This window comes from Lathamus discolor, chromosome 1 (assembly GCF_037157495.1).
Source record: "Lathamus discolor isolate bLatDis1 chromosome 1, bLatDis1.hap1, whole genome shotgun sequence".
Taxonomy (NCBI): domain Eukaryota; kingdom Metazoa; phylum Chordata; class Aves; order Psittaciformes; family Psittacidae; genus Lathamus; species Lathamus discolor.
The window spans coordinates 67,598,131-67,614,618 of NC_088884.1; the positions used below are offsets into that span (position 1 = coordinate 67,598,131).

General features: G+C 54.5%; 3 protein-coding genes across 3 annotated transcripts; 1 reads left to right on the top strand and 2 right to left on the bottom strand.

Annotated features, from left to right (window-relative positions):
* Window positions 1-1,599: 1,599 nt before the first annotated feature.
* Window positions 1,600-3,907, bottom strand: SMDT1 (single-pass membrane protein with aspartate rich tail 1). Its single transcript, XM_065676930.1, has 3 exons — window positions 3,657-3,907; window positions 3,207-3,347; window positions 1,600-1,889 (listed from the first exon to the last, which is right to left on the bottom strand). The coding sequence occupies exons 1-2, from the start codon at window positions 3,810-3,812 to the stop codon at window positions 3,210-3,212; spliced, it is 294 nt and encodes a 97-aa protein (XP_065533002.1). The 5' UTR covers window positions 3,813-3,907; the 3' UTR covers window positions 1,600-1,889; window positions 3,207-3,209.
* Window positions 3,908-4,143: 236 nt separating this feature from the next.
* PHETA2 (PH domain containing endocytic trafficking adaptor 2) lies at window positions 4,144-10,741 on the bottom strand. The gene is made up of 4 exons (XM_065676979.1): window positions 10,335-10,741; window positions 9,447-9,548; window positions 8,180-8,933; window positions 4,144-7,422 (listed from the first exon to the last, which is right to left on the bottom strand). Exons 3-4 carry the CDS (start codon window positions 8,923-8,925, stop codon window positions 7,344-7,346), a joined length of 825 nt encoding a protein of 274 aa, XP_065533051.1. The 5' UTR covers window positions 8,926-8,933; window positions 9,447-9,548; window positions 10,335-10,741; the 3' UTR covers window positions 4,144-7,343.
* On the top strand, window positions 10,732-15,898 carry NAGA (alpha-N-acetylgalactosaminidase). Its single transcript, XM_065676944.1, has 8 exons — window positions 10,732-10,980; window positions 11,478-11,652; window positions 11,779-11,956; window positions 12,194-12,288; window positions 12,935-13,096; window positions 13,444-13,641; window positions 13,851-13,994; window positions 14,243-15,898. Exons 1-8 carry the CDS (start codon window positions 10,811-10,813, stop codon window positions 14,414-14,416), a joined length of 1,296 nt encoding a protein of 431 aa, XP_065533016.1. The 5' UTR covers window positions 10,732-10,810; the 3' UTR covers window positions 14,417-15,898.
* The last annotated feature ends 590 nt before the right edge of the window (window positions 15,899-16,488 follow it).

The window sequence follows — 16,488 nt, forward strand, 5'->3', positions numbered from 1 at the left end:
GCTATGACTTTGTTGACCTTGTGTTTTTTACTTGGACATTAGTCTCTGTTTACTTCTTCACAGAGAATGGCATAAAATCCAATAGGCAAATACAACCTTTTGTGCAGTAAAAAGATCAGCAGAGGCAATTTCCCTGCTGTAAAGTGAAATTACCTGGAAAAACGGGAATTTGCACTGTTGCCTATAATAGGGAGGCTCTATTAGAACTTCAGAGGCTTTGCAGAAGGTGGTGTCCTGTCACCTTAATTGAATCAGGAATCACTAGCTCTGTTCTGAGAAGGGTAAGGAGAATCTGTTTTCTCACCAGTCAGAACAGGTTTTCAGGAGGTAACTCGTGCTGGAGCTCCCCCATGCGTGATCAGCATTGAATCTTTGTAGTATGCTCAAACTTCTTTTCATCTATGGCCAAGTAAGGGGGCATTCTTCCCCATCGGAGACCTGTAAAGCAGCACTCCTCAGGAATGTGTCTGTCGGGGCTTCGCGTGTGGTGTTTTTAAAGACAGGATTGACACAGTCAGGAAGGGCCAGGAGAGATGGTGGAATAAAATAACGACAAGGAATTTGGCAGTATAGAAAAAAGGAGCAGGGCCATGTTTGGCTCACAAGAACAGATGCACTGGAGCAACCCCTTCTCAGGCAGTTTTGCGGGGTGAATGGGGCAACTTGAACAGTGGTGACTCAAGAACCTGCCAGCTGCCTTCAGCTCTTAGGTTACAGTTCACTGAGATTGCAGCCTCCCTTTCTCTCAGTAGCTACAGAGTTACAGAACAAGCATGGAAAGCAGGGCCAAGTAAAAAGGGAGCAAATGTGGCTGTTTGAACTATACACCATGCTAATGCGTGCAACATTAGAAGAAAGTTCTTAACACTACATGAATACTGAAGGGAAAAGTGGGCAGTGGAGAGAAGAGGCCAGATGCAGCGACAGGAAACCGTGAGAGAGGCACTGGGATAATGCTGGCTTGGGGAAAAATAAAATCATTTTTTCCTAACCTCTCAAGGTATTAGAGAAAACAGATGGTCTGATGTGACTGAAGTTACGCTACACATGCCCTAATTGTAGAAAAGACCTTTTAAAGTCTACTATGCAAGGATTTAATTAGAGTAGGAAATAGGAAGAGTTGAAGTTTATACCCTGGTCAGAAAATAAATGTAATAGGGCTCATACAGAAATAAGTAGTGAACTGCTGAGGAAATACTAGGAACTTGGAGTCAGTGTTCAGAGATTAAATTCTGTAAGATATCAGTGAGTTAGTTTGCCACTCGTGATCTTAAACTTTCACCAAACCTACTCAAAACTTTTTAACTGTGATAATGTTGTAGTTAATCATCAGTGAGGTGAAATTAATGATACAGTCTCCATCAGACAGACCTGCTAGGCTGTAAACCAGCATTATTTGCACTGCAGTGCCAATCTCAATATGCACTCCATTCTTTTAAGAGGGCTGCTGCTTCCTTTACAATACTGCAGATTAGTGCAGAGTTGTGGAAAGTACTCTTAGGAAGAAATAAATACGCAGAGAGCATCTGTAGCAGAGCAGATGTAGAGGTAGAAAGGTTGAGACAGAAATGCTCAAGACCAAACACAAAACCAAAGTCATACATCTTAATCTCTTGATCTTTAATTAAGTGTTTCCTATACTGCTAATGTAAGGAATCCCAAGCAGCCTCTGCTGAGGTGAGCATGTGTGTGTGTGTGAGGGTGCAGGGCCTATCAAGCACTTCCTTCAACCCGCACCTACAGATTCTGTCATACAGATGTGCAGGACACTCGCTGGTAAAGGGGATATAGAGCCCTCATCCCATTTAGGAAGGACAAAACACAGGTGACAGATGTTGGAAGCATTGCTTTGCTGATGGCTTTCTCCCTTCTGTTCTTCCATTACACTTCTGGAAATATAATAAGAAGCCATTACTCTTCAGATATGCAGTACTGAGCTCCAGTGAACCTCTCCCTCCCCCTGAACCACACAAGTGGGGTTTACATAAAAGGAGTTTTTAACAGGTCATTGCAGTCTTTACAACATTTTAATTCTTTGCTTTTAGCTGTGTGGTGCATGCTGGAATATCCCTTTATCAAATGGAATTCACCAAACCAGTTATAAAGCAACACTATTTACAGCTTCTTTGAAACAGCTTCTTCATTCTATAAAGAATCAAATACACCCAAACTCAAATGTTTACACACGGGCAGGCCAAATGGAATAACATAAAATGGTGGAAAGTGTAATGCACTGCAGATGAAAGTGAATAATTTCTTTTCTTCCTTTATCCAATGAATCTGAATGGTCCCAGCTACGCCAGTTTGTTCTGATGGGTTCTGGAATGCTTTTAAATTGTTCAGTTCTGTATCAGAATTTCAGACAGTAAGTGATTCTCTAAAATAGTAACTCTGAGTTAGCAGAAGACTTTTAAACGGGTAAACATGCATCATGGAATTGTTTAGGTTGTAAGAGATCCTTAGATCGTTGATTACAACCTTTACCCCAGGACTGCCAAGTCTACCACTAAGCCATGTCACTAAGCACTACATTAATGTCTTCTAACTACCCCCAGGGATGGCAATTCAACCACTTCCCTGAGCAGCCTGTTCCAATGCTTGACAAGCCTTTGGGGAAGAAACATTTCCCAGTGTCCAGTCTAAACCTCTCTTTGTGCAACTTGAGACCATTTCCTCTTGTTCTATTCCTTGTTAAGAGACTAATCCTGACCTAGCTACAACCTCCTTTCAGGTACTTGTAAGGAAGTGATAAGGTACCCCCTTGTCTTCTCTAAGCCTTCTCTTCTTCAGACTAAACCCCCTGCAGTGCCTTCAGCCATTCCTCAATAGACTTGTGCTCAAGGCCTTTCACCAGCTTCACTGCTCTTCTCTGAAAACATAATAACACTAAAACCCCTCTTTTCTGTCTGCAGTACACACTGACTACAGTTCATTCTGATTCAAATGACAAGAGCTAAACCACAATTTATTCCAATCTCTAATGAATGTATGTTGTGATTTCACGTTCAGATATTAGTATGGCCTACTCTGGTATGAAAGAACAGGAAAGCTGGTAGCCAGAGGCAACACTGTCCATCTGTTTAACTGCAAATGCACCTTTGAAGCTATAGCTGTCTATATTTCCTGGTGTGAGAGGTTTCTCCTCCCTGTCCCACACCAAACAGGAAGCATAAATAATCAGATCGCTGGTGATGTTAACAGTATACCCGTTAATCATCGTCGTCATCATCCTCCGGGACAAAGATATCATGTTCTTCAAGCAGGGCTGCGAAGTTCTTACTGATCTGAGTGCCAACATACAGGAAGGGGATCACGACGCTGAACACTCTGAGGAGACCGAAGGGCGTCTGCGAGGGGTCGATTGGAAAAGATCGAGCTTTACCAGCAAGTTGTGCAGTGCCTAAGCCCACGTACTGCCGCGGAGCAAGGTCTGCCCCCGCGCCGCCCGCCTCTTACCTCCTCCCGGCCCCTCACGGCCCTCCCCGTCACCCGCCCGCTTCCGCCTCCGTGCCCCGCCCCAGCGCCAGCCGTTGCCCTCCTCAGCCGGTTCACCCCCAGCGTCCCACCCACAGCACGTGCTCCCGCTCTGATTGGCCACCGCTGCCATCCGTCACGCCGCGATTGGCTGCGCCCCCACCCGCTCGCCCCTCGCTCACCTTAACCGGCTTGGGCAAAATGGCGCCGCTGCGAGTAACGGTGGCGCTCCGGGAGGGCACAAGCGGCCCGCCCGGTGTGAGGCGCGGCACGGCCCGGCATACCCGTCCCGAACGAGCCGCGGCCGCCGCCAGCAGCCTCCCGCCCGCCGTGGCCATCCTCCGTCGGGCTGGGCTCCCGTAACCGCCGAGCCAACGAATCAACCGAGGCTGCGGGGCCTCCTCTTCTCGCGAGGCTTAAGGGGAGGGGCGGGGTCCTCGCCGCGCATGCGTGAGGCGGGGCCGTGCGTTGCCCGGTGACCGGTGCGGGTGAGGGGGCGCTGCTGGGCGCTGGGCGGCTGGTGTCGGTGCGACCGGTGGCGACGGAGCCGGGCAGCCTTTTACGGGCTCCAGGAAAGGGCCCGCAAAACCTCGGTGGCGGAGAACCGGGCCGGGTGACCCTGCAAACGGGCAGGTCCTGCCGGCGCTGGGCGTTCACAACTCCATTGGCTACGAATCAAAACGGTTTATTTGGCTTCGCGGCATAAAATACAAACGTCTTGAAATGCAAAATACAATTTCCGCATGTAAAACAAAGGCGCATGCAAAACCGCCTCTTAGAAAGATACATGTGTGCATAAAATACAAGCACTTCAAAGAGGTGAGAGTGTTTCCGCAGGTTGCTCAGTGTTGCCCAGTAACTGCTCCGTGCTGCAGAAAGGTGCCCCTGACACAGGAGCTCCACGCACTCCCTGTGAGCTTCAGCAGGGTATTGAGGCTTCTCTGCAAAGGCAGTTGAGAGGGGTAAGATCGGGGGGTACCACCTCCAAACTATTAATTTGGTAGCTGTTCTAATGGAAAATATCCGGTCTTGGTTGTGAATGACCATGGATGAAACCATCACGTTACTCTTCCTACAGTAACCTGCTAGGACCTGGATTCGATGGAAAAATGTTGTTTTATATAAATGTTCAGAAATAAAACAGTACTCTCAATGTGAAACTCCAGCCTCAGAAAAATACAAGGATTCCGCCAACTATATTACCAGGATTGGGAGCCCTTCTTGGCACAGCTTACAAAGGCCATGGCAGAATTGCCCTCCTTTCAGACTTCAGTTCTTTTTAATTTCAAGCATTTTTGTCCTATTGCTTTTGTGTCATTACACTAAAGAAAACTTTGAAAATGATGTGACTTCAGTAGCCGTCCCGCTTTAGTGTTCAGCTCCCCTTTTGCAAGGGAACCTGTCCTATGCTGCCCAGACGTTTTCTAGCTTTAAAAAATAATAAAGGGAAAGCAAAGGCAGGAGGTGAAACAGTCCAAACCTGAATGACCGGAGGAAAAACTGTGTGTGGCGATCAGTCTTATTCTGCTGTCGCGGACAATGTGCAATGAACATTCTCTGCTTTTCCCATAATGATCTGTGCCTGCAGGCTGACAGAGAGGATACCCTATTAGCCAGACACATGTGCAATCTCAGGAAGCTGAAATCCCGACCTTCTGCACAGGGGCTGCTTCAAAGGTGCTGCCAGCACAAGCGAGTCTCAGCAGAGCTGGTTTGATAGCTCCATCTCAGAGGAGGTGGCGGAGCACACAGGTGCTTCCTGCCTAATGAAGCAAGTAGCAGCGGTCATTAAAACCCCCGTACTCCCAAACAGATTTGAGCAGGACTCCAATTACAGCTCTTTTTACTCACAAAAGGGCCATCCCTGCTACATGAGCAGGATGGTGAGGAAGCCCTGACCAAGCTCATCCAAAGTCACGCAGCACTTTGGTGACCTAGCAAAGACCCGGGCATGGACAGCGCAGCTGAGGACAAATACTGGCTGGGATTCAGCCATTTCCTTCTCGGCACTGCAGAATGAACCACAGAATTACTCCAAATGCCATCAGACGGAAGGCAGAGAGCAGCACCTCATTTGCAAGATTGAGGATTTAGCTGGGATATGTGCTAACGTAAAGGAAGGTAGCGTGCAAATTGTGCCATTTGAATGGGACAGATTAAAGCATTAAATATAAGCTCTTTAGTAGTGTTACTAGCACAATCCTGGCTTATTAAAACAAACTAAGCTTCTTAAAATTGAAACTGCCCTTAAATGAATAATACAGTTTCAGCTCCAGTTTTGACAGAACTGGCTTTGTTAATTTATTTCCCCTTTCAAGGCGCTCATGATTCTTGGGTCTCATGTAGGAACTGCCACCACATTTTGATTTATTTTGGAAGTTAAATCTTTACCGTCAAACTGCCTTATGTAAGTCTGAGGCATCAGGAATGTTCTTCCTTCTGTATTACGTGAAGACAAAAAATAACCACTGAAAAATGCTTGCTAAATCCGATGCTGGTCCCAAAATACCCACACTTAGAGTGAGGAGGCACCAAGAAGCGCCATCCCTTGATGCTGCCATGACATGGGGAAGGGCATAGGTTCCCAGCTGGGAATGCTGCAGCACTGAACGATTCAAGCAGCAGGTAGGGAGGCAGAGCTGGCCCCTAAGTCCAGCCAGTTGGGCTGCTGAAAAAGCCTGGGCACTGGCCCGTGGCCATCTGCTCCCAGTTTTTCTGAACTGTTTTCACTTGAAAAAGCAGAATAAAAAGAATCCTCCCGACCTCAAAGATCCTTACTGTGAAGAAAAACAGGCACAAACTGGAGAGGACTGGATTGCATCGTTCGCATGTGAAGGTAACACACCCACTGCCTGGAACTGCATCTGAAAGATCTGATTTAAGATCCGATTTCCTCTAATATACCATTGAGCTATAATTAGGCAGGAAGCTGGAAGCTCATCATCCAAAACTATCAGAGGTATGTTTTCAAAGGCACCAAGAGTTAATGGAAGTCTTTCGATTTCTGCATTGGCAATCTCTACTGGCTATTGCAAAGTATTAAGCTGAGTGCAAATAGGTTCCTACCCATCATGACCTGAAACTGCCTCTTGGTTTCCTAGCAAGGCTCCTTAATAAAACAGGGCAATAAAACCAGGTTTAACACTGGTAGATAAGAAGCACAAGATTTTTTTGTATATTTTTTTTCTTGAGAAACAGCCTTTGCCAGGGAGGGGATTTATAAACCCCATCTCCAGGGTGTTAGAGCCCCTGGACACAGCACCCACCTACTTGTACCATCTTCTTCATGGCCAAGGATTCTGACCTACTGAAGGACAAGTCTGTTTCTGCAGCAAGGCGACAGGCATGCCTCCCCACTGCACTCCTCACATGCTGGGAGGATGGGACGTGCTACGGATATCAGCTGAGTGATGCTGACATGAAATCAGAGGGAAGCACTGGCAAGTCAGGTGCTGGCTTTGGTAGAAGGCAGTGATACAGCTTTGACGCTGGAGAGGCAAGCCCAGACACTGTAGCCCAGTAACTCACTCCCACACCCCAACTTGCAGGAGCAGCCCTCTCCTCCTCCCCACTCCTCCAACTGCACAGCTCTGCCCGGAGCTGGGCAGAGCCACAAAAGCACAAGAGGCCCTGCAAGAATGTGGCTGTGGGCACCGTCTCGGGCACGCTGCCCAGTGAGCCGGCTGAGCCCTACATGGCACTTAGCAGGAGCAAAGAAATTTATCCCTGCCCAGGCAAAGAGGCTTTAGCGTCCCTGTTTTAGAACAAGGAAGGCTTGTGATGGAGATATTAACAGGCTTGGCTACCACTCAGCAGAGTCCAGATCAGCCCTGGGAGCTTTTGGTCCTTGCTGTTCCTTTGGACCAGGCTCAGTGTCTCCATTTCAGCCTTGCTGCTGGTTTTGGCCACCCAAAGAGACGCATCATGCAAGCCCATGAAATCCACATCCTGAAGGATTTAGGAGGAGGAGGGTTAGTGCATATGAAAGTAAAAAAAAGACCAGCATGACAGAAGAGCCCAGTCCTCATTGCTGCAGCTGCTGGGCCAGCCACAGCTGCAGCATCTCACAGTGTCCTGTGCGGAGAGGCACAAGGCTGGAAGCACCCGTCAGGGCCAGTGCCCCTTTGGAGGCATTTCGTAAGAGCCCAGCTTTATCTGCCACGAAAGAGCAAAGGCAGAAGTTTGGCGGAAGACCACAGTCAATAATAAATGCTGACCTATGCAAACTCCCATGCTGAGAAATAAAACCAAAAAATAGTGTGAAGCAAAGGCAGGCGAGGAAGCACCCGCAGCATTGACCACACCAGGGCAGCAAGGGACAAAGGCCATTGGGTGAGGTTCGTTGCATATGTGCTGATTTGGGCCCCTTCCACACCTCGTACCACCAGCAGAGGAGCATTCAAAGGCAGCTCCACTGGTATTGCACACTCTCCAGCTGTGTAAAGCTTCAGGGAAATGAAATGCGAGGTCTGCGGAAGATTTGTGTCCCTCCCACATGCCCCATGAAGCACACACACACTGCACACTCAGCCACCAACCAGGGCAGGGGACAAGCAGTGTCCTTCGTTTTGCTCTTCCCACATGGGAGACAGCTTGCCGTGCACTGACTGGCTGGCGACTCGCACCCCTTGTCCCCGCTCATGGGTGTCCCCGCTTCTGCCTCTCCTGCCATTCCCGCCTCAGCACTGCGATCTCCTGCCCGTACCAGCCGTGCAGCTTGGAGAAACAGGCTGTCTCCGGTGACACTGGGCTCTCGGTCATGCCTGGCGAGAGGCCGGGTGCCGGGGACCCCGCAGCACTGCTGGCAGCTGAGCGCCGGCGTGGAGGCAGGGGTGGGGGCTTCGCTTGCCCTCCATCACGGTCAGGGCAGGTGGCCCCACCAGGAACAGCACCACCACTACCCCACGTGGAATAACCGTTCTCCAGGACGGCAGGCTTCTCCTGGAGAGGCAGCAAGGCAGGGTTGGAAAGGTGCCTCTTCCTGCTGGAGGAGGACCTCCGTGGGGACTGGCGGCAAGCAGCCAAGCTCTTGCAGGCCTCCTCCAGTTGCTTCTCCAGCTCCCTCACCACCAGCCGCATGTAGTCAAAGCTAGCCCGTGACAGAGCCTTCACCCAGGCTTCCATGGCAGCCTGCCCATCGGCCACCAGCACATAAGCCCTGGCACCAGCATCATCAAAGCGGATGGCGAAGGCAAACTCCTCAGCAGCCTCGCACAGCTCCACGGTGCAGCCCTCCAGCACCACCAGCCCCACGGGCTCCCGGCTCTCCCGCTCCTCGAAGTAGAAAAGGAGGTTGCCCTTGAGGACGAACCAGCGGCGCTGGTAGGAGGTGGCATGGTGGTGATGGGCATGGTGGTGATGCTTCTCCACGCGCTTGCGGAGGAAGCCGGCATGGTCGGTGGGTGAGTCGCAGGTAGCGTAGTGGGCCACACTCCGCTCATTCAGCTTCATCGCCCTAACTAGAAGAGGAAGACAGGGAAGAAATTGGTTCTGGGTGAGGAGCATCTTAGCCACCCTGCCAGGAAAGGCATGATCCTGCCCCGGGCCTGTCACTGGGAAAAGCAGCCACAACGCCAGCAGCCCATGCTACAGGACAGTGTCTACCCCAGCAAGCTGGCTCCCTGCTGCTGCAGAGGGGAGGGAAGTCATCACTAGAGCCCCACCACTAAGACACCTGCCTTCTCCAGGCACAACCACACTGGTGCTTCATTTCCTATTCCACGAGTGACCTACTTTACTGGCTTTTTATGGGGCACATCAAAGAAATTTGCCTCTGTGCCTGCAAGACATTAATTTTGCTCTCATTAATAGGGCAGGATAAGGAGGGCATTTTCAGACCCAAGGGGTCTGGGACCTCCTTTTGAGCACCTGCTTCCTGCTCCATGCAGGGCCACCCGTCCCCACCAGCCCTCCCACCAGCAGCACCCCCAGCCCCAGGAGGTTCACTGTCAGTGAGGTGCATGGTGCCGTACCGGCTGCGCGGGTCAGACCACAACCCCTTGCTGTCTTCCCTGGGCAGGCTGCTCCCTTGCTGAGGGCCTCCAAAGCTTCACCGTGCCGAGCCCCATCCCTGGCTGGAGGAAAGGTGGCAGAAAGAGAGTCACAAACCAGAACAGCTTTGGAGTGGAACAGTAAAGAGCTGCATCACTCCCACCCCTGCAAGCTGGGACCCTTGGCGCACAAGAGTGGCCAGGGACGGGCAGTGCAGGCGGGGGACTCTGGAAACCAGGGTGGCAAAACCGAGGGGCACTCTCACTGTCTTCAACGCCAGTGCTCCTGGGGGGTTATTTTTTCGCTCCTGGGGGGTTGGGTTGGTTTTTGTAGGAGTACAGGATGTGCTGTGTGAAGACCCCCAAGCAGGCAACTCGGCCTGGTGCTGCCGACGGACACAGGGAGTGCAGCCTTGGTGATTCTGCAGCTGCAAAGGGATGTCCAACGGCTGGAGCTCCGCACAGAGCTATGCAGAAAGCAAACCACAGCCGCCGCTCCCTGGCCAGATCCGGGTGAGGGAACCTCCCCACTGCTGAGCACCCTCCAGGATCCCTCCCGGAGCCCTTCTCCCCCATGAGGGCTCTCGGGGCAGGGCTGGGGACAGCCCCCCGGTTGGAAAGTGAACAGAACCCATTCCCTGGGGGTGCTTCGTCCTCAGCGCCGCCCCCCGAGCCATGTCCAGCCCTGTCCCACGGCAGCGCTGACCGGGGCGGGCTGCGGGGATCCCGCGTGTGTGTGTGCGGTGCCGGGCTCTGTCTCTTTGTGTGCCCCGGTGTTTGCCTCCTACCTACGGCGCGCCGCGGCCCCGGCCCGGCCCCGCCGCGCGCTCCCGCCCCACCGCCGCCCTCCGGGCTCCCGTCCCGGCTCACCTCGGGCCGCTCCTGCTCGGCGGCGCTGCCGGCGGTGCGCGGCGGTGCGCGGCAGCCGGGGCCAGCCGCGGCGGGTCTGCGGAGGGCCGCGCCGGCAGCACCGCGCCGCCGGCCGCAGCGGCACCTCCCGCACCTCCTCGCTCCGCAGGGCACTCCCGCGGTGCCACGGCGGGGGCAAGCCCCTTTCCGCCTCCTCCCAGCGCAACTGCCGGGGTGCGGCGGCGACACGGTGCCAGCAGCGGCGGGCAACGGCAGTGGGGTGCAACAGCCGCGGGGGGCGGCACCGGCTGGGCGCAGTGCCCACAGGGTGCCGCAGCGAAGGGGGCGATACCGGGGCGGCAGGGCGCCCGCGGGGCACAGCGCGGCCGGGCCGGCAGGGAGGGAGGTGCGATCCGTCGGTCAGGTGACGCGGGCGGCGTCATGTGAGCGGGGCCGGGCCGCGGCGGGCCGAGGCGGTGTGTGTCCCGGCGGCGGCCATGGGGCCGGCGGTGCTCAGCGGGCTGCCCTTGGCCCTGGCCTTGGCCCTGGCGCTGCCCTCGGCGGCCCTGGAGAACGGTCTGGCGCTCACCCCCCCCATGGGCTGGCTGGCCTGGGAGAGGTTCCGCTGCAATGTGGACTGCCGGGCGGACCCTCGCAACTGCATCAGGTCAGCGGGGCCGCGGGGGAGCCCGGGGCTCGGCCACTGCCTCCCTGCACAGAGCGCCTGTCCTCTGTGTCCCCTGCCTCAGGGAGCCTGTTCGGGTCTGCCCCGGGGGGGTGCACGGCGTGGTGCCGGGGAAGGAGAGAAGAGGGTGGTCGGGTCGGCTGCCGGGCCCGGGGCCGCTCTGGCACCGCGGTGGGATCACGGTGTGCGGGAGGTGGGGAGCTCGGTGCTGGCGGTCCGCGGTGCGGAAGGACATGGCTGGCCTTTGCGGGGTGTTGGGGCAGCGCTTCCCCTCTGCGAGATCAGTGAACGGGGCATGGGCGAGGTTTAAACAGGAGGCCTGGAGACCCTGCCGTGCGGGCCGGGCTAGGCCCGCAGCTACCGACCCTCCAGAGCCCCCCCGATAGACCTGGCGTCCTGCTGTCTACCTCAAGTGGTGGGGCACGAAGCGGTGGGTTGTGGGGTCTCAGCTGCCGTGTCCCCATCCCCTCGACCTGCAGCGAGACGCTGTTCTTCGAGATGGCCGACCGCCTGGCCGAGGATGGCTGGAGGGAGCTGGGCTACAAGTACATCAACATCGACGACTGCTGGTCTGCCAAGAAGCGGGATGCGGCGGGACAGCTGGTGCCCGACCCCGAGAGGTTTCCCAGGGGGATTAAAGCTCTGGCTGATTACGTGAGTGTGTGGTGGGCATCCCTGCATCCCCGTGCTGCCGTGGCAGGAGCTGGGAGCTGATGGAGGACTCTGGGAGGCACATGGGATCCTCCTCGTGCTCTCCTTGCAGCTCTCCTCTCCCCGCAGGTCCATGCCCGGGGCCTAAAGCTGGGCATTTACGGCGACCTGGGCACACTCACCTGCGGGGGCTACCCGGGCACCACACTGGACCGCGTGAAGCAGGACGCCCAGACCTTTGCAGAGTGGGGTGTGGACATGCTGAAGCTGGACGGGTGCTACTCATCAGGAGAGGAGCAGGCAGAGGGTAAAAGCTCCCCGGCCGGCTGGCACTCCTCCCCTGGCTGCTCTGGTCAGGGCAGCTGGCTCTCCGCAGCAACGCTGGAACAGCCGGTTCTTCCCTCATGTCTCCTGGTGCAGCTCGTGGGCAAAGAGGAGGGAGTTGGGGTGCCCTGGAGCTGCTGTGAGGCAGGAGGCCAGACGGGCTGGGACACAAGCTGCTGCCAGCTCTCCCCTTCACCAGTTGTCATCTTCTCTCCTTAAGGCTACCCAGAAATGGCGAGGGCCTTGAACGCCACGGGCCACCCCATCGTCTACTCCTGCAGCTGGCCAGCCTATCAGGGGGGGCTCCCCCCCAAGGTGAGGGTTGTCCCTTCCAGTGGCTGTTTCCCATGTCTCCTGTGCCCTCAGGGAAGCTCTTGTTGGAACTGCAGGAGCCGGACACTAAACCCTGCTTATCACCGTTGCTGGTAGGATTGTAGCAGGTCCCTGGAGAGGACATGGCCTCCCTGCCAGGCATCTGGGACACCTGGGGCTCCCTGCATGCTGAGTGATGGGAGTCTGGGGAAAGAAGGCCCTGCGGCATGCCCTCTCCACCCCACTCACCTGGTTGATCCTGACAGTCTTCTGATATGGGTCCTGTCTTTAAATGCATGAAAGAGGATGCTCTTCCTAGTGATGTTTCTTGAGAATTGAGTGTGTGTGTTTATTTCCTTTTACATCGTCTGAGTGAATCCTGAGCTGCCCTCATTCTTGCAGCTGCTCATATTTCCACATGGCCTTTGTGGTTGTTTTGCCAGACATCTTATTATAGCGGGATGTGCCCAGTCCTATCGGGGTATGACTCTGTCCTCCTTCACTACGTGATGTTGCCCTTCTCCAGATCCCTCTGCCTTTGACACCCTTCCTGGACGCTGCAGCTCTCAACAAGTGTGGCCGCCCCTTCTCCCCCACCTTGCAGACTGGGTCCTTTCTCCCTCCTGCCTGACGCTGTGCTCCTCTGCAGGTGAACTACACCATCCTGGCAGAGGTCTGCAACCTGTGGCGTAACTACGACGACATCCAGGACTCCTGGGACAGTGTGCTTTCCATCCTGGACTGGTTCTTCGCAAATCAGGACGTGCTGCAGCCAGCAGCTGGCCCTGGCCACTGGAATGACCCAGACATGGTGCGGCTGGGTGATGGGTGCTGTGGACGGGGGACCTCCAGTGATCCCCTTGTAGGGGCAGGGCAAAAGAGGAGTGCCAGGGGCAGGAGCCCTGTTGCTGCAGAGAGGGAAAGCTCATGTTGCCGTTGGGGGTAATGGTGAAGCAAAGGGTGTTAGTGAGTGCATTTGAATGTGTGCTGAAGGCTCAGCAGCTAGCAGGGGTGAGCTCTCCCGGCAGTGGTAGGCTTCTAGAGGGGAAGCAAGAGCGTGCAGAGGTTTCTGATGTGTGCTCACTCCCAGCAGGCTGCAGCATCACTGAGGGTGACAAGCAGGCAAGTTTCTAACCCTTTTCTGCCTCTCCCCTCCAGCTCGTCATTGGAAACTTTGGCCTTAGCTACGAGCAGTCGCGCTCCCAAATGGCCTTGTGGACAGTGATGGCAGCTCCGCTCCTCATGTCCACGGATCTCCGCACCATCTCCCCGAGCGCCAGGGAGATCCTGCAGAACCGCCTGATGATCCAGATCAACCAGGACCCCCTGGGAATCCAAGGGCGCAGGATTGTCAAGGTTAGGAGGAAGGTGGATGTGTTTGGGAGAGCTGACAGGAGCAGCGCAGGGTGTCACAATAAGGAGGGAGAGGGAAGTGATGCAGAGAAACATGAGAAGGAGAGCGGTGGGAGCTGGGGATCTGTTGGTGCAGCAATCCTGCAGGACAAGGTCTGTGGGCCAGTGCTGATCCCAGGAGCTCTGCCTCACCCGCTTATTCCCACCCTCAGGAGAAGTCCCTCATTGAGGTGTTCCTGCGCCCGCTGTCCCAGGGTGCCAGTGCCCTTGTCTTCTTCAGCCGGAGGGCAGACATACCCTACGTCTACACCACTAGCCTGGCCAAGCTCCATTTCCCTGAGGATGCTGTGTATGAGGTGAGCCCCATACCCCACAGCACCTGGATCCCTCTCTTGCCAGCTCCCTCCTTTGCCACCCTGGCTGTTTTTTGGGAGGGAAGGGCTCCCACTCTCTGCTTTCAGCATGAAGGGGCAGCCACACATTGGGTCGCCCTCCTGTTGCCTGCTGCTGTGCCCTGTCCTGCCATGCCATGTCAGTGCCCACGGCTGGCCCTCAAGATGAAAGGTGTGTGGAAATCCTGGTAGCCACCATCTCTCTCTTCCAGGTACAAGACGTGTACAGTGGGGAGATCATCAGAGGCTTGAAGACGGGGGACAACTTCTCAGTCACTGTTAACCCCTCGGGGGTGGTGATGTGGTACCTGTACCCTGTGGCACAGCCCTGGCGCATTGTCAGACAGCAAGCCCCCCGCGAGGGTTTCCGCCCGGTCCTCCTGTGACAGGGCTCAGCAGATGGGGGTGTGGGTCCGTGCCGCAGTGGGCTGTGAGACCCTGCCTGGGGCATGCGGCTCTGCCCTGCACAAGTGCCTTTTGGTGGTGTGCCCAGCAGTGCTGGGGGCGACTGTTCCTCTGGTACCAGCTCGATGATGTCTGCTCAGTCTGCGTCTTGTTGCCACCTCTTAAGGGTGTGCAGAGCGTAGTTCCTCAGTGATGGCAAAGCCTTCTGAGGTCCTCCTTTGGAAGACTCCATACAAGCAGAGCTCAGCCGCTGGTTTAGTTCATCAGCTCTGACACCCGAGCGTTTCTCTGCTTCAGGCTGGGTACCACTGACTGTTGCGGGGCTGTTTTTAACTAACCCTGTAGAAAGGCTTTGGATGCTTTTGTATCTTCTAGGGTAGTGACTCCCCTCCCTCCATGTGTGATGGATGGCAATAGCTTCAAGGATCAGACCTAGTCACCTTCTTTTCTTTGCTATAATCAGCTTGGCTTAGAATAAGGGGCTGTCAGTAGGGCTGCACCCTTCCTGTGTACCCATCCCAGGACCAAGAGCTCCTGGAGACATGATGGTCCTGTGCAGAGTCCTTGCAGGCCTGATCCAGCTCTAGCAGCCTGGAGGCTGGCACTACTACAGCCTAGCATGCATGCTAGCATTGTGTTAAAGCTCCTCTGGAATCAGAGTACAGCAGAGCAAAATCCTCTACTGACCATGCACAACCCCAACATCCTTGCTGTGGTACAGCCGCAGGAGCTGCAGGGTGTTGTGCACAAGCGGTGTAGGGAAGATGCTGATGCTCAGCTGACAGTGTCTTTTGAGTTGGGAGATGGCCACATGTGTCTCCGAAATGAAGCTGCATCCTGTTGTTGATCTGGCAGGAAATTCCTGCTAAAAGGGGGCTCAGGGCCTCCTGCTGCAGGCTGGACACTCAGGGTTTCTCAGGGAAAGGCTCCTCCCAAGGGCAGCTACATCCACAGCTCCATTCTGAGAAGGAGCCTACACTAACAAACTGCAAGCGCGCAGTGAGACAGACTAAAGCCCTCAACTGCTTCACCTTTCTACAGCGCACATCCTATGGAGGAGTTTGAGGTGAGACATGGCCTACCCCGACTGCCCTGGACTTCATCAATGCAGCATTCATGAAGACTGCTGCTTAAGATTGCAGCCCAGGGAGACAGACACAAGATGAAGCCTCAGACTGGGGAAACACCACGTCTTAGATCAGCAAAACCAGGTTTCCCCTTTCTGTTCAGATGCTGGAGGGCTCCTGGTCACCCCCCAGGTCTGGTTCCTGCAGGACCAAATGGCTGATTCTGGCCAGTTCCAGAAATGTTCTCCAAGTGCAGCGGCAGGGTACTGAACGTGATGCTTGCGGTGCCAGCGAGAAAGGATGAGCACACTTCATGTCTATGTACAGGAGTTGGCTTGGTTCTTGGGGAGTGATTGCAACAAATTAATTGAAATAAAGGGGAGGTGGGCTCCAGGCTCTCTCGTTTCATGTTTATTTATGTTGCTGGCTATAGCTGCTTCGCTAATGTAGGGTCATTACCTCAAAACAGAACACCTATGCTGTGAAACAGCTGGTTTCCTGTCAGAGACTGGACAGATGCTGAGTAGGAAATGGTGTTCCAATAGTTACATCGTGTTCAGCAGGGCAACAGCTTTCCTTGCTACAAAGGGAAACAGATTTCACAGTCCACAGTTACCTGCCATTTCGCTTTACCAGCTATTTATTTATTTTTGCCTCACTGGAAAAAACTGGCCAGTGAAGAGTCCCTGTTAAAAGAGAGACTTCCTTCTGGCACCGAATGCACATAGGAGAGGTGCTACAAATATAGCTACAGTGAATAGCAGGGCGCTGGCCCAGCCCCTGGTAAGTGCAATGTTGTCCCTGCCTCCAGGACATGAACACACACCAGTTCTGGCGATCTGGGCGAGGGCAAAGGCACAAACCAGCTTTCCACCCTCCCCAGGCAGCAACAGGATGAGCCCCACCTTCTTCTCCCCCAGTTAATTGGTTCCAGATCCAGCTTAGCCACACACCAGGGAAAGAGAAGGGAAGAATGAAGGTCAACA

Bases quoted from the DNA above. Each gene is read 5' to 3' on its own strand.
- SMDT1 (XM_065676930.1), bottom strand. From the start codon at position 3,812: ATGGCCACGGCGGGCGGGAGGCTGCTGGCGGCGGCCGCGGCTCGTTCG. The intron at 3,348-3,656 runs GTGAGCGAGGGG...GACCCCTCGCAG, and splicing joins TTTTGCCCAAGCCGGTTAAG to ACGCCCTTCGGTCTCCTCAG.
- PHETA2 (XM_065676979.1), bottom strand. From the start codon at position 8,925: ATGAAGCTGAATGAGCGGAGTGTGGCCCACTACGCTACCTGCGACTCA. The intron at 7,423-8,179 runs GTACGGGCAGGA...TAAATCCTTCAG, and splicing joins TTCTCCAAGCTGCACGGCTG to GATGTGGATTTCATGGGCTT.
- NAGA (XM_065676944.1), top strand. From the start codon at position 10,811: ATGGGGCCGGCGGTGCTCAGCGGGCTGCCCTTGGCCCTGGCCTTGGCC. The intron at 10,981-11,477 runs GTCAGCGGGGCC...CTCGACCTGCAG, and splicing joins GACCCTCGCAACTGCATCAG to CGAGACGCTGTTCTTCGAGA. The intron at 13,642-13,850 runs GTTAGGAGGAAG...TCCCACCCTCAG, and splicing joins AAGGGCGCAGGATTGTCAAG to GAGAAGTCCCTCATTGAGGT.